Genomic DNA, 17,176 nt, shown 5'->3' on the forward strand with positions numbered 1-17,176 from the left:
TTTGATATCTTTTGATATTTATTTGTGGGTTTCTGAAGCAAGACCCATACATGAGCCTGTGTAGCTGTGCCGGAGGTGTTTTGTGGGCGTATATACCTCACTTTTGGTCATTTAATATCACAGGAAATTTGGTCCTGAGTTGTTAGAGTTTGGCCAGAGGCACAGCGGCAATATTGGGAAGTCTGAGGCACCATCAGGCTGCTGATGCACTCGCCCTGCAGGTACAGGTTGACCTGCTTGGCAGCACATCACCCCTTCATTTCTTTATTTTCTCTTGATCCTATTACATAACATCTTCAGTATGTTGAAACTTTTCAAAACTTTATTTTCATGACCTTGATTTGCATTAATTGCAGTGTGGTCTGAAAAGAGAGCTTGATATTATTTCTATATTTGTGACTGTGGATCTTTGAATTCTGTCCCATATTATATCTAGGATAGATTTCTGGATGACATTCTATTTGTACTAGAGAAGGCTGTGTATTTGGTTTGGAGGTGGGTGTCTTGTACATATCTATTAGAAAATTTTCCTTTGATCATTTAGGGATGTTTATTCCTTTATTGATGGCCTGCCTTAATTTCTCTAGTGACCAGTGTGGAGTGTTAAAGTCTCGATGTAATCATATTAATGAAGTTTAAGTCTTCATGATGTATTGATCCTTTAATCAGTATTAATTTTCATTTCTTTTCTTATTTTCTTTAACTTAAATTTTATTTGATGTGATACAAATATGAATGTGCCTGCTTTAATAAAATTTTTGGATCTTTTTAAATTCACCATTAGTTTATATAATTGTTTTCCAGTATTTCACTGTGAACTTTGGTTATAATGAGTCTTAAGATGTGCATCTTGTAAGCAACAGAAGGTTGGATTTTGGATTTTGTTCCCTTCTTCATCCAGCCACTCTGTGACTTTTAATGGAAGAGTTCAAGCCATTGACATTTGGAGAAGTTCTGACATGAAAGAATTTGCTGCTGTTTATCCATGAGGAGTTTGGTGTTTATGCCATTTGGTCTTTGCTTTCAGCATAAGCCATTCAGCATCCCTGTCAGATTTGGTTTAGATTCTACAAATGTCCTCAGCTGTTGTTTGAGAATGTTTTTGCCTCTCCAATTTTGAGTGATAATCTTGCAGGGTAGATGTTCTTTTCATCCGATACCTTGTGTATGTCATTCCATTCACTTTTTGTTTGTAGAGTTTTATTAGAAAAATCTGCTATGACTCTTACATTTCTTCCCTGAGCTATGAGGTCTTGATTCTGTTCTGCTTTTAGGGTATGTTTTTGGCTCTTGCCATTTGATCACAGTGTGCCTTGCTCTCTGTCTGGGTTTGCTCTAATGAGCACTCTTGGGGCTCTGGGACCAGTGCTCCTGTCTCCCTCTTCAGATTGATCAGACCTCACAGATTGTTTTCTCTCCCGTACTATTTTCTGTTAGGAGTCTGTGGTCCTGAGATTGCCCCTCCTAGTATTTTTAGTTGTTTCCATATACTCTCCTCATTCGATTTTTCAGCTTCATCCATTCTGCTGCTGAGTCTTATTTAGTATTCTTCAGCTTCTTCTACTTAGCGAATGCTTTGATTTTTCCCCCCATCAGGCTTTCTTTAGTTATCAGTTATCAGTTCTCTGTTCCAGTGCCAGATCACTAAGAATTAGTTGGAATGTCGTTCTGGTCTTCCAACTCCACATAGACCCATGATTTAATTGGGGGTCTTCCTTGACTTTTGTCACCTTCTGTTAGCTTGGCTGAGTTTTCTGTTGGTTTATTGCTCCCTTATGTGGGACTCCCTATGTTCATCCTGCTTCAGTACTTCTTTCATCAGTGGCAGCTGTTTGAATTACATCCTGGGGCACCTGCTGGCCCTGGTTTGGCTGGTCTGGGCATGTGCTGGTGTCCCATTCCCGTTAGCCACCATGCAGTAATGCCGCCCAGGCCAGCAGTGGTTCTGCAGCTGGTGTTTGTTTTTAGGAGCTATCAGGTGGGTCTTGTTGGTTTCTGTTTAGTCGTCTGTAGATAGAGATCATTTTGCTTCTTCCTTTCCAGGGTGAATGTTTTCCCTCCCCTCTGTGTCAGGGTCCTAGCCAGTCGACCCCGACACACTGGAGTATGATCCCCCTGGTCGCCGGACTTACTCCCTATGGGGGAGATAGTGGGAAGGGGAGAAGCCTCTGCCCTGGACCTCCGCTTACTGCGGACTCCAGCCAACTCAGAGAAAGAACCACGTGGAGGGGGCAAAGCTGGTGGTCAATCAGCAGTCCGTTTATTAGCTCCCACACAGGTTTTTATACATGCATTTCAGGGAGTAATCCACGTGTATCACATTTACCTCGTCAGGCTCAGTACAGATGTTAGTCAGTGATTTACATCTCCCGCTCTCAGGGCGGGTGTATCAGCTAAGGCAGATGGTAACTGTTACATCCCTCATCCTCAACCAGAGTGCCTATGTGTGTGGAGTGCTGGAGCAAGCCCCTGGGCCCCTGCAAACAGGGCTGGCTCTTGCTTTCAGGGGCAGGGGATATGGTCAAAGTCTCAGGCTGGCTGCTGAGATCCCCACACCCCTCCCCTCCGCTTTTTTTTTTTTCTTTTGCTATGTAGAATGGAAGTGGTGGTAGTGGGCATCATACCTTGTTTCTGATGTTAGTGGGAATGCTTTCAGCACCTCACTGTTGCTGTGGCTTTGGGCTTGTATTGCCTTTATTATGTTTCAGTTCTTATTCTTGTTTTTAGTATTATTATTGTTATTATATTATGTTGGAGGTTGAATTCTAGCACCTCACCCTCTAGGATGTCCACTAGGGTGTCCACTTTCTTATAGCCTTGATTCACTGCACTACCCTATTTCTCCCCATCATCGTATCTCCTCCTGATTTCCCACATCTTAAGTTTCCTACTGAAGACAAGTTCACAATTTCTGTTGCCTTTGGGCACTTGTTATTTTCTTGTTTTTTTTCTTATATCCCACATATGAGAGATCATTCTGTAATTTCACTTAGCATAATACTCTTCAGATCTACCCGTTTAGTAGCAAACTGCATGATTTCATCTTATGTTTCTTGTCCAGCCATCTGTTCTTGGACACAAGGTTATTTCCAGGCTTGATTGTTATGAGTAGTGCTTCAGTGAACATAGGAGTGCACATGTTTTGGGTTTTTTCCCTTAATTGAGTTTTGGGGTCCTTGGGATAGATGCCAAAAAGTGAAATTGCTGTGTTATCATATGGGAGCTTTTTGAGAAGTTCCCATATTGCTACTCTGTAAGATTTGATAAATTGGCATCCCACCAACAGTGAATGAGGGTTCCTTTTTCCCCAGATCTACACTAACATGGGCTGTTTTTACTCTCTGTGCTGTGTGCCAGTCTCCCTGGTGTGAGGTGACCTCTCAGTGTTGTTTTGCTTTGCATTTCCCTGATGATAAGTGACTCAGAACATTTTTTCATATACCTCTTGGCCATTTATATGTCTTTTTTTTAAAAAAAAAAAGTTTCTGTTCATCCCACCCCACCCCCCACTTTTATGGTGATTTTCTTTTTTCTCTTGTTCTTCTAGTGATTTATGTAACTTGGATATTAGCCCTTTGTCAGATGAATGGCGGGAAAATATTTCTTCCCATCTGTGGTTGTCTTTTTATTCTTGTCATTGCTTCTTTTGTAGTGCGTTTGCCTTTCACATGGCCGACCCATGTTTGATTCCTCTGTCCCTCTCAGAGAGCCCAGCAAGCTACCAAGAGTATCGCGCCCCCACGGCAGAGCCTGGCAAGCTATCCATGGCATACTGGATATGCCAAAAACAGTAACAATAAGTCTCACAATGAGAGACGTTACTGGTACCTGTTCGAGCAAATCGATGAGCAATGGGATGACAGTGACAGTGACAGTCTGCTTGACTGGTGGCGTCAAATCATTGAAGTGGTCTCTACATTCAGTGCCTGTGTTTTCCTTCGTATAATTTCTGACTCAGGTCTTTAATTCCTTTTGAGTTGACTTCTGGGAATGATGTGAGGTTGGAGTCTGAGTTCATGTTGTTGTATGTGATCGGGTAGTATTTGCAACATGTTTGATAAAGAGGCTTTCCTTGCTCCACTTCATACTCTTGGTTCCTTTGTCAAAGATTAGCTTGCCATAGACATGCAGATCTGTCTCTGGGTCTCAGTTTTATCATACTGGTCTGAGAGTATGTCGACTCCAGCACCACACTGTCCTGATTTATATAGCTTTATAATACAACTTAAAGTTGGGGGAAAGAAGCCTCCTGTTTTCTTTTTTCCTATCATTTTTTCTTTTCTTTTTAACTATTCTGGATTTTATTACTCTATATAAATTTCAGCAGCACTTATCTCTTTCTTTTAAAAAGGTCATGGGTATTTTTTATGGGGACTGCATTAAGTCCTGTCAGTGCTTTGTGCAGAATTGTCCTTTTAACAACATTCTTCCAATTCATGAGCAGGAAATGTGTTTACATTTCATTATGTATTCTCTTATTTTTTTTAGTAGTGATTTAATTCTGTTAGTATTTTTGTATAACCTCATTTGTTAATCTGATTCAAAGGTACTTGATTTTATGAAGTACAATTGTGAATGGACTTCTAAAGATTTTTTTCTTTTCTCATTTATAAAAACTGTGAATTTCTGCATATTAATTTTGTTACCTGCACCTTATTGTCCAATTTTATTGTTTCTAGGTGCTTTCTTTTGAAGGTTTTTAGGGTTATTTTAGGTTGACACTAATGGTGGGACTGGTGCTGGAACACCGTGTGCATAAAACTCAACTAGGAATCAGTTCTAAACATAGTTTCTTAATAGAAAACAATTTTTTTTTAATTATGAACTGTTTAGGGTTTTCTGTTTTATATTATTACATCATTAGCAAACAGTGATAGTTTGCCTTATTTTCTGTTCAATCATAGTAGTGGTTATACATCCTTGCCTTGTTCTTATCTAAGAGGGAAGACTACAGTTCTTTGATTGTACCATGCTCTGTGTGTTTGTTGTATGCTCTTTATTCTGCCGGGGCATACTGTTGAATTTTTACCATGAATGAGTGTTAAATATTATCAGAAGCTTTCTTTGTATCTGTTGATAAGATCAGGTGAATTTTATCTTTTGTTGATATGGTAGAGTACATGAAGCGATTTGCATATATTGACCTATCCATGCATCCCTGAAATGAATCTCACTTGATCCTGTGTACGGTCCATTTGATGTGTTATTGAATATGATTTGCTAAAAATGTGTTCATAATCTGTATCTATTTTTATTACGTTTATTGGTCTCTAAGTTTTTTAAATAATGTTTCTCTCTGATTTTGGTAGTAAGGTAATGTTTACCTTATAAAAACTATTAGGAAGAGATCCAGTTTCTTCAGTTTTTCTGAAAGAAAGAAGACTATGTAATCAGTCCTATTGAAATGTTTGACAGAGGGTCCGGAGAGATAGTACAGCAGATAGGGAATTTGCTTGCACACAACCAACTGGGATTCAAACCTGGAATCCCATGTGGTCTCTGAGGACCACCAGGAATAATTTTGAGTGCAGAGAAGGAATAACTCCTGAGCATTGCTGGGTGTGACCACAAAAACAAGCAAACAAAAAACCCACAGAAGTTTGGTAGAGTAAGGGCATGTAGACTGGGATTTTGTTTGGAGGATTTTTTTTTAATTGTTTCAGTTTTTTGGTTTTATTTTGGTTTTGGGGTTTTTTTGTTTGTTTGTTTGCTTGTTTTTACTACTATTTATTCTAGTAAAGTTCTCTGTTTTTTCAGATTCAGTATTCAGAGGAACATGATTCCATTCATTTTAGGTCTGGTTTAGTGATATAAAATTGTTCATAGTAATTTTTTGTAGTCTTTTGTGTTTCTTTGGTATTTGTTGTAAATTCTCCTTTTTCACTTTTGATATGATTCATTAGTTTTATTCTTTTTCACTTTTTGAATGAGTGAGTCTAGCTAAAAATGTTATAATGTCATTTATTCTTTGATAAAAAGAATAGCTTTTGGTTCTGTTGAATATTTTGCATTTTTTAATTTCTGTATGATTTTTTCCAGTCTAACTTTTGTTTATATTTTGTATTTATTTTTAATATTCAGTTTCCAAATGCCTTTTCTCGTTTTTTTTTAAATGATTAATTTTTACCTTTGAAGCTTTGCATTCTACAAGGAACCTGATCTGATTTCTGCTTTCACTACCTGTGCTTGTTTTGTGATCCAACACATGTTCTATCCTGCAGAATGTTCCATGCACTGTGGAAGTATTGGTGTTTGACTTCAGGGAGTGAATAACCCTGAACATCTGTGATTCTCTACTCTTCAATTCCTTCTTTAGACCTGTTGTTTTGCCTGGTTGATGTGTTCAAGGATAAGAATGACATGCTCAAGCTTCCAAATACTATTGTGTTGCTGTGCATGTTTCTTCTCAGCTCTGATAGTTGCTGAAGAATTTTACTGGCCTTTCAACTGATGCTTACATGTCAAACAGCATTTGGACTCTTGCTTTTAAATTTGAGATGAAATCTACACAGAATAAAGTAGGCCACTTAAAAATGACATGTTGAATGACATTCAACACACTAGTAATATTGTACATCCATTTGTCACTAATTTATTCTCTGAAGAATACTTTGTCATCCAGTTGACATTCATTCCCCTCCACAGACAAGCGTTAATCTACTTTTGTTTTTTTGCCTCTGCCTCTTTATCTTTTTGGATATTTCAAATAAAGGGAATCAAACAATTTGTGGCCCTTTATATGACTTTTTTCATTTGTCTTGTTTTTGATTGGAAAATGTACCAGTACTCATTTTTCCTAACTTTGCATATAGCTTGAACATTAGAAAATTTTAATGAGAGCTTGAACTTGTTCCTAATGAACTGATAATTATTTGCTAACCTTAAAATGAATATAGTTCAAAGTAGCAGAAAACTTTTAAAACTTTGGTTGTTTTGTGTGAATACTCTTTAAAAAATCTAATTTGATTGTTTTAATAATGGGAGAGTACAAATATTTCTAGTAAGCTTTGGGATCTGATTATAGGTCTGTGAACAAATTGACATAATATTTTTTGATTAAAGACTATATCCTGTTTTACTAACATTCTAAGAGAAGTTGGCTGAAAGTGGTTGTGAAGTGGCACAGAGATGATTATTGTTACAGAACATCAACACTAGAATGAAATCTTAAGCTATTATCCTATTCTTTCCACTTGAAGCTAGTATTTGCTTACAAATATGTAGGAACTGTTTTTTCTGAGAAAAGTAATATTTTATAGAAAATATTATTGCTAACATTTCATAAAGAATGGAAGCCAGCCCTTTAAGATGACCACTACATTAGGGTTTTGCAGGAAAGGAGATTTATTCAGCTCTCAATAAATAAGGCTGAGTAGGGTTTTATAGCCAAATATAAAGGAGTGGGGTGTTGGTGGGGAATTCTCAGAGGGAAGCATTAGGAGTAAGAGAGACTTTGCTAAACTGACTTGGTAGAATTTTTGCTGACAGAAGGCCAGGGTATGAGAGCACTGAGGGCAGGAAACCAACAGGATTCTTGCTATACCTGGACTGAGCAGCCAGCTCCTGTGCACTAAGACAGAGCCCGAATGTGGGGCCTACTCCCCACAAGGACCCAGAGGAACTGGATTCAGCTTTGGTCAAGGAGAAAACCTCTGTTCGTGTGTATCATCTGTGACCCTATGTTGACACTATCTACATAGTAAAGCATACTGATAGGAACATGTTTTGTTTTTAATGTGAAGTTTACCATTTTAATCAACTTAATCTAAGAAAAATCCTTATGGGTTTTTAATGTTTTTTAGGTCTAGTTTTCTGAGAGTCTTCTTGTTATTATCAGGGAATTGTTATAATTTCTATTAGAATATTTTTTGGATAAGAGAAAGTTGACTATAATTGAACTTACTATGACTTCTAGATAATAGAAATCATAGGCATTTAAAAGTGGACCACTTTTGTTTGTGCTTAGTAAATGCTTATTTAGAGGAGATGTAAGGAACTGCATTTGGTACTGTCAGCACTCAACTTCAAGCCAGATTGGTTGTAATGAAAACATGAAAGCATATTGTAAGAAGGAAATGCCCTTTATCACTGAGTCCAGACAAATATCGGGTTAGTAGGTCTGTCTGTAGAAAGAATTTGATAACCATGTGTGTTTATAACATTTGTGTTCTCAGAAGCCCTTCTGAGAGTAAGTAATTTCTCTCACTTAACTGTTTATTTGAGATTACAAAATAAGAATAGATCAGAATGAGTAAAAATAAGTCATTCTTAGGGCTGGAGCAATAGCACAGTGGGTAGGGCATTTGCCTTGCACACGGCCAACCCGGGTTCGATTCCCAGCATCCCATATGATCCCCTGAGCACTGCAAGGGGTAATTCCTGAGTACAGAGCCAGGAGTAACCCTTGTGCATCGCCAGGTGTGACCCAAAAAGTAAAAAAAAAAAAAAAGTAAAAAAATAAGAGTCATTCTTCAGAAGATTTAGTCTGGCCTCTGGCAGCTTTCCGCAGGGCAGATCTCTGCAGTCCAGTGTGGGGCAAAGCCAACGTGAAGTGGCCCCACTGCACTGGTGTAGCCACTTTAATCCTTGCTTCATCTCCCTGCCCTTTTAAAGTGGTCTTCCAGGGGTCGTATGGAAAGGCTTGCACATCCCCTCTTAGCACTAAGATTGCCCGAAGTTCTCTTGCTCACTTATTTTCTGCTTTGTTTCTTTAACCTCTGCCTCTGTGTAGTTTCAGAATTTGTCAGATGGCTCTAGGGCAAAACTGTTGGGGTCACATATCTACAACTCTGTTCTTTCAGGGAACTTGGCAGCTCTCAACTCCAATTCTTGCCTCCAATCCTTTGACCTTGCTGAAAGCTCTGATGACTCCTGTGCCTCTTAGCAGCTGCTCTTGCTTGACCTGGTTTCTTCTGGACTCTTCCCCATGCACCTTTTCTCTTGCATTATTTCACTTTTTATCCTTTCATTGTAATAACCTTTAGTTGTGACTATGACTACGTTACATCCTGTACTTCTTCCCAGGAAGTCACTACACCTGGGTTGAGTTTAGGACACCTAAAACACATGCCATAATAAATTGCTGTTAAGTTTTATTATCCCAGAGAGTCAGTGTTCTACTGAGAATCCTCAGAGTCCATGGTATTGTAACTCCTTTGTGTATCTGGGTGAACCAAGGCTCAGAGATGAATTTATTTAAGGTTATCCATGTAGTAATTCCCAACAGAACCCAGTATTAGGTCCAGGGCTATTCTAAAATTCTCCTGTTCTTTTATTATACTTTCTGTCCTCCAGTTGAGCAAAGTTACTAAAATGTACTGGTTTCTATTTGTGAAACTCTCCAATATTATTTAGGAGCTTAGCCTTTTATCATTCATCCCCCTCATTATATAGAAGGTTGTTGTAGAGCAGTTGCAAGTTGGGGTTGGTGGGATTTAGTTACTGTTACTATTTCCTGAAGGCATCTTCAGTTTCACTCTGGGGGGGGGGGAATTGGGCCATATCTAGTAGTGCTCAAAATGTACTCCTGGCTCTGTGCTCAGGGATCACTCCTGAAAGGGTGGAGCTTGAGGGGACTATCTGGGGTGCTGAGCATCAAACTAGGACTTCTGCAGGAACCCCCAGATTAATTACCTCTCTAGCCCCAGTCTTATATATTTTTCCAATACAGTTTCAGGAAGTTAGAAACTTCCCATTTTTCTGATTTTTTTAAATAAAATTTTTAAAAAATAACTGTGTGTGTGTGCCAACGCATGTGTGTGCCCGCATGCATGTGCACATGTTTGTCATATGGTGTGTCTGGCTGTGGTTCTTTAGACAGTTTGTACTTATATATTTTATGGTTAATTTTGTTTGTGATATTCAGTAGATGATTTTATCACTAATAAGACCCAAACGGTATCATTAAATATCCTCTACATTTATATACACATTTTATTTCACCATAGTTCTGACTTTTCAACATATGGAACATATAATAATTCATAAATTGCCAATAACTTGGGTAATGGGTTGTTTCTTTTGGTTTGTCCTTAAGTTTCAGAAATTCTCATCCATAGTATCTCCATTGTATTGTCTTAAAGATGTAGTTTAATTTCAAGATTTCAGAAGAGGAAAACATATGATAATTTTTATAGCTCCATTATATGTAAGATTAATTTCTTAGTGTGCTTATTCCCCTATAGAAATTTATCTTTATTCTGGCCCCTATATAGTCCAGGGTCCCTGGGAATGTTTTCATTCATGCTCGTCTGTTCTCTCTCCTTTTGTAATTCTGCTTGAATTTTTATTTTATAAGTTTATTGAATCACTGATAACAAAATTTGAAAGTCGCTAATGATTTTTAGTTGTGTAATGTCCCGATCCAGTCCTTTCACCAGCGTCCACTTCTGTCCTCCACCATGTGTAGTTGTTTCCTTCCCACCCACCCAGCCTGCTTGACAGGCACTTTTCTTTTGACCTTTTAGGCACTATGGTTTGCAGTGTTGTTACTGAAAGGTATCATGAATATCACTTTACCTTACTAAAAAGATATCACATATCATTTTACTTTCTTCAGCACCTAGTTCTTGTCCAGAGTGATCATTTCCAATAATCATTGTCATTGTGGTGTCTTCTCTGACCTAATCACACTCCTCCATTGTGGCACGCTTTCTACAGAGGGACTGGTCCTCCTGGCCTTCATTTCTAATGTTTTTGTGTGTTATTTTCTTACTGTGTTCTTTATATCCCTCAAATAAGTGGCTATCATTGTATGTGTGTCCCTCTCTCTCTAACTCATTTCACTCCATGATATTGAAATTAGAAGCATCTTTAATGATGATACACCACTGACAGAGCAAGTGGAATCAACCATAAATAAATGGAACTACATTAAATTTAGAAACTTCTGTACATCATAGAAAACAAAGACCAGAATATAATACAGACTGGGAGAAATTACTTGCCCACCACTCATCTGATAAAGGGCTAACACTCAAGTTCTGTAAAGCACTGGTAGAACTTTGCAAGAAAAAAGTATCTAACCCCGTCAGAAAATGGGGAGAAGGGATGAACAGAAACATCTTCAAAGAAGAAATTCAAATGGCCAAAAGGCACATGAAAAAACTGTTCAGTATCACTGACCGTCAGGGAGATGCAGATCAGAACAATGAGAGATCATCTCACACTACAGAGATTAGTGCTCGTCACAAAGAACAAGAATGACCACTATTGGCATGATGTGGGGGAGAGAAGACCCTCATTCACTGGTGGTGGGAGTACCAACTGCTCCAGCTCTTCTGGAAAACACAGGCATTCCTCAAAAAACCTATGAATTGAGCTTCCATATGACCCGCAATTTCAGTCTTGGAAGTATACTTTTAAGGCTTCGAAAACTCAATGCAGAAACTCAGTTGCACACCTATGTTTATTGTAGCACTGTTCACAATAACCAAAAATCTGGAAACAACCCTAGGGCCCAAGAACAGACTGACTAGTGGATAGAGTCTGTGTATCTGCACCATGGAGTAGCACCCAGCTGAAGTCATGAAATTGGCTGACTCATGGATGGACCTGGAGAGTACACCAGTCTGATTCCGTCAGTCTGTGTGATAGTTGTGCTCTTCATGCACCCTTTGGGAGACAGGAGCCAGGAAGGTGCAAGTCATATGCATTGCCCTGGCCATGTGCTGCTGGCTCAGGATGTCTGACCCTAGTGTGTGTGTAGACCTTGTATAGCATAGCACGTGGCTTTTGAGAAGCTGTCTCTTTTCTTCCATTTCTAGAATAATTTCTTATTTCATTCTTCAAGGAGGTACATGACAAGACTTCTTGCTTGCTTTCTTCACGTCTCTCTTTATCTGCTTCAGCTAGTCTCTCATGTATTTTTTTTTTATTGAATCACTGTGAGAATAGTTACAAAGCTTTCATGTTTGAGTCTCAGTCATACAATGATCAAACATCAAACTTCACCAGTGCACACTTCCAACCACCAAAAATCCCAGTATACCCCCATCCTAACCCAACCCCTGCCTGTGTGGCAGATAATTTCTACATTATTCTCTCTCTACTTTGATTACATTCAATATTTTGACAACAGTCTCACCATTATTATTTGGAATTTCCCCCCAACACTCAGACCTGCCAAAAGGGCAACATTAGACAATTTGTTTTGTATTGCTGGTTATAAATATCATATTATGTCTGTGCTTGAAATTATAAAATTTTAATAATTAGGGTCTGGAGAGATCTGCCAAGAGCCACTTGGTTCCGAGATTCGTTTGTGTCTCTGGGATCATTGCCATTAAGGAGATTAATAAGGGGGCTGGAGTGATAGCAGAGCAGGTAGGGCGTTTGCCTTGAAAGTGGCCGACCTGGGTTCAATTCCCAGAATCCCATATGATCCCCTGAGCACGGCCAAGAGTAACTCCTGAGTGCATGAGCCAGGAGTAACCCCTATGCATCGCTGGGTGTGACCCAAAAAAGAAAAAAGCTTAATAAGTAGAGGGGGGCCATTCATGGGCATCATCTCAGGGTCCCGTCAGGACAGGGGAGAAGGGCTACTCCTATATCCCATGAGGCCTAGCGTTTGTTGTTACTGCTGCCCCATACCTGGGTTTTCCATTGAGTTCTGGAAGATGGTGGCCATGGGGATTCCTGGAGAACAGGCAGAGGGACCACACCCACTCCCATCTGGAGTGGCCCGGTGAAAGTAGCCTAATGCAAAGTCCAGAGGTATTTCTGCCAAGAGCCGCTTGGTTCTGAGATTTGTTTGTGTGTCTCTGGGATCATGGCTGTTAAGGATCTTAATAAGCAGCTGGGGGAACCATTCATGGGTGTCATCTCAGGGTCCCATTGGGGCAGGGAAGAGAAGGGACAACTTCTCCCCTATCCCGTGAGGCTGGGTGTTTGTCCTCTCATGTATTCTAAGAATCCCCTGTGACACACTGGAAATTTGGAACAAGGTGAATCATTCTTAAAGAGAACTATACAGTCATTATTTTTAAATGTAAGAGTACTGCTATTTACTCAGCCACCGACTAAGCTGACTGAAGCGGGCATGAACTCCACATTGCTCTTTTTAAATTTTTTTAATTGAATATCTGTGAGATAGACTCTTACAAAGCTGCTCATGGTTGGATTTCAGTCATATAATTATCCAACACCAGTCCTTTCATCAGTGTACATTTCCCACCACCAGTGTCCCCTGTTTCCCTCCCACCCCTCAACACCTCACCCCAGCTTTCCTCTCTGGGAAGCACTTTCCTTTTTATTCTCTCTTTTTCCTTTTGTGCATTATGGTTTGCAGTACAGGTACTAAGAGGTCATTGTGTTTGTTCAGGGCATTCAGTAATTTTATCAGGACAGTGCGGCTGCAGTAGCTTTTTAACTGGATGGCTGCTTTGGGGTATGAATGTGACTGCCGAGGCTTCCAGAAGTACGGAGCAGAGGAATTAGGCCATCCTGACCCGGAGAAAACCTGGAGATTTCAGTCACAAAACGTGCATACCAAATTTACAGCAGATTATGTCTCGGTGATGTCCATACTGAGACAGTGGAGTCAGGCTGGGAATATGGCAATGATTTTAGATTGTGGAAGCAAGCAGCTGCTGGGGGCTCTGCTTGAGCAGGCACCAGGCTGATCTGCCCCCCTTCGATTTACCTGGTCTATTCAACCATGCATGGGTCTGAGATTAACTGAGGCTTTTGATCTCTTTTGAGATTTATTTATAGGTGTCTGAAGCAAGACCGGTAGTAGAGTTTACGTGGTCTCGCTGGAGTTGGTTTGTGGGGGTGACTGCTAGTCCTTCCAGGAGTATTGGGAAGCAGGGTGAGGTAACCGATCCCAACTCTGAGAAAGCCTGGAGATTTCAGTCACAAAACCTGAATACCCTTTTTTTTTTTTTTTTTTCTTTTTGGGTCACACCTGGCGATGCACAGGGGTTACTCCTGGCTCTGCACTCAGGACTTACCCCTTGCAGTGCTCAGGGGACCATATGGGATGCTGGGAATCGAGCCCGGGGTCGGCCGCGTGCAAGGCAAATGCCCTACCCACTGTGCTATCACTCTAGCCCCCGCATACCCAAATTTTCAGCAGATTATAGCTCCATGAGGTCTGTTCTGAGATGGTGGAGTCAGGTGAGGGGTATGGCAGTGATTTTGGATTGTGGAAACAAACAGCTGCCCTGGTCTGCTACCCCAGTCTGTATATGATTTGCCCTGGTCTGCTCAGGCGTACGTGGGTCCAAGAATAATTGCAGCTTTTGATCTTTTGAAATTTACTTATGGTCTCTAGAGCAAGGCCAGTAGTAGAGCTTACATGGTGATGCTACACAGTCATTTCAAAAGGCAAAGGATGGCTTCTGTTCTTGTTTTTTCTAAAAACCAGCAGGTTCTTCATAAATATTTTGCATGCTTGATAGGATGGTGTGGAATTATTCCCATGAGTGTTAGGAATATCGCAGTCTCTGAAAGCCCTCCAGTCCCCCACCAGCATCATCCCTCAGTGCTGCTATTACAGCGCAGTATCAGAGCTTTAAGAGGAAATTTTTATGTAACATGGAGGTAGCTTTTCAATAAATTCCTATCTTTACTGAAGAAAAAAAATTCTGGAGGGGGATAACATGTTTACTAGATGAGTTTTGCTTTCTCAGAAAATTAAAAACATAATTCATTGACTTGACTTTTTTCTTTCTTCTAGATAACTGAACTAAATATTACAATAAATCTTGCATTTTACTTGCCTAATGGATGACATCTTACCTGCTAATTTAAAGAGATTGTTTCATTTTCATTGTCTTATTATATAGCTTTTATTGTATCAGCTGTGGAATTTCCTTTTAAAACCTATTGTTTATGAAATTAGTTTTGGTCACAAGAGGTATGGTGTGTGTGCATGAAATCTCCCAAGTGGGGAGAATACTTAGATTTTTTTAAGAGGAAAGACGATTTATCTTATAGACTCCAGTAAAATGGTTCTTTTCATTCCAGATGAGCTACCTCGTGAAATCTTCAGAAGCTTTTAGTGATTTTAAGCAAATATCTTATTATGTGTTTCACAGGAAGATTGGGTTGTGTTGGTGGAGGTGCACAGTGTTTAATTGATTTTCAATTATTTTTGCCTGATGGAATTTGGGAATGGGTATATGGACAGTTTTTCTGTGTTTGTTTTTAAGACAATATATTTTTAAGACAAAATATTTCACAAGAGTGTAATTGTTTCTCTTTTTTTTAGAGATACAATGTTAATAACAGTCCATGCCTACCATCACAGTGCATATGACCTTGCCATAGCCCATATGACATTTTGTGGTCTTTCATAGCAGTTAATCACTTTATAGACAACATTACTGGAGGAACCTTATAAAGCTTGCTATAATTGCCCATTACTTGATATGAAGTTATTAAAATAGAACTTTTAAATATTTTTCTGAAATACACATTTAATTATTGAGGTAGCATTGACTAAATGGATTTTATATCTCTCAGGTGCACATATCAATGTAATTATATCAAGTGATACGTGTTGATACTTGTTATATAATTAAAATATTTCATCCCTTATTATTAGTGTAAAGAGGTTTCTTTCAACTATTACAGATACCCTGTTCATTTATATGCCATATTTAAAGTTAATCCAAACTTAATCTAAGCTATTAATATGACAAGTTAATACAATGTGGTCGAATTATGTTCTGTTTGATCTTTAAAATCTAATTGTATTGTATATGTTCTGTGTACTTTGGCTACAGCCCAACCACTTACGTTTTGGATGAAGATGAACCACGATTCCTTGAAGAAGTTGACTACAGTGCAGAAAGTAATGATGAGTTAGATATTGAATTAGCTGAAAATGCAGGAGATTATGAACCTTCTGCTCAAGAAGAAGTGCTTTCTGACTCTGAATTGTCAAGAACATTCTTACCTTGAGCACTCTGTCATCTCTTATTAACTGCTAAGAAGAACTGTAATATCTTGGGTTTTATTACACAAGGAGTTCAAGTTTATAAAGAGCTGACTCAGAAGACAATAAACAACATGGGCCTGTTTGGTTTAAGACAATAAATAAGTTATTACTTCATGATAACATGGGCACTTGTTTTATTTTGCTATTCAGTGCACTTTATTTTGCATTGAAATATCAACTATTGGATTTACTTCTTAGTGTCATTGCATGATTTTATCTCCTAGGGTATTCCCTGCATCAAATGTATAATTTGAAGTGTGTGAGAATATAAACTTAAATTCTAGACTTGTTGAAAATAGTGTTATTGAAAATTAATCTATATGTACATGGATTTCTCTAGATGTGTCTGTGTAGGGTGAATAGATATTAAACTAAGACTGTTCTTCAGAATCATGTAAACTATTTAGTTGTGACTGAAATAATACAGTTTGCTTTGAAGCCATTACATTCTACAATGATCAAATTAAATAAAATTATATTCAGTGTTGTGTTCAATTCGTCCTATTTTTTAAGTGAGTTCAGATTTATAGACTCTGTGAGAATATTGCAAAATCTCACATCTGTACACACTGATAAAAATTTGTACTGATAAAAATTTGTTTAAGATAATACTTAGCACAGCAGGTAGGGCACTTGCCTTGTATGCAGCCAACCTGGATTAATTTTCTGGTACACTATAATCCCCAAGCACCGCCAGGAATGATCCCAGAGTAGAGAGTCAGGAGTAACCCCTGAGCATCACTGGGTGCAGCCCAAGACCCCCAGATAATAATTCTTAAAACCAGAGAGAGAATACAGCAGGGAAGGTATTACAGCAGTAAGATATTTGGCGTGGTCCAATAAAGAAAAAGAAATGCTTAATTTATTAGTGTTATTTTTTTTTATGATATAGGTTTAACTCTGCTACCAGAATATTTGAACAACTTGTTTTTCTAAAAGTATTTCTTCAGAAGCATCTACAGTTCATTATTGTAGTCAGCTTGTTAACAAAGGCTTAACACCTTTGACATTAGGCCATATTCTCACTACATTGGCATTTATATATTCAGTTAGGTAGTTTTTCCAGAGCTATGTTGTTAAATGTATTGAAGTAAATTCATTCAGAAGACATTTATGTCTGTGTCCTAGATAACAGCAGTGAACTGAAGACATTTATTTTCTTTTTTGTTGTTTTTTTTTTATGGGGGTGTGTTAGTAGTAGCATTTGGGTCACACTCGCTGATGCTCAGG

The 17,176-nt window shown here is 38.7% G+C and overlaps 1 protein-coding gene across 2 annotated transcripts in view; it reads left to right on the plus strand.

Moving 5' to 3' along the window:
• AGTPBP1 (ATP/GTP binding carboxypeptidase 1) overlaps nt 1-16,441 on the plus strand; it is a 199,089-nt gene extending 182,648 nt beyond the window's left edge. For both annotated transcript variants that reach the window (XM_055146419.1, XM_055146425.1), the window contains one exon: nt 15,732-16,441. In XM_055146419.1, coding sequence (XP_055002394.1) covers nt 15,732-15,909 — 178 coding nt within the window. In that variant the 3' untranslated portion in view covers nt 15,910-16,441. The remainder of the gene's footprint in view (nt 1-15,731) is intronic.
• The last annotated feature ends 735 nt before the right edge of the window (nt 16,442-17,176 follow it).

This window comes from Sorex araneus, chromosome 1, assembly GCF_027595985.1.
Source record: "Sorex araneus isolate mSorAra2 chromosome 1, mSorAra2.pri, whole genome shotgun sequence".
Classification (NCBI taxonomy): Eukaryota; Metazoa; Chordata; class Mammalia; order Eulipotyphla; family Soricidae; genus Sorex; species Sorex araneus.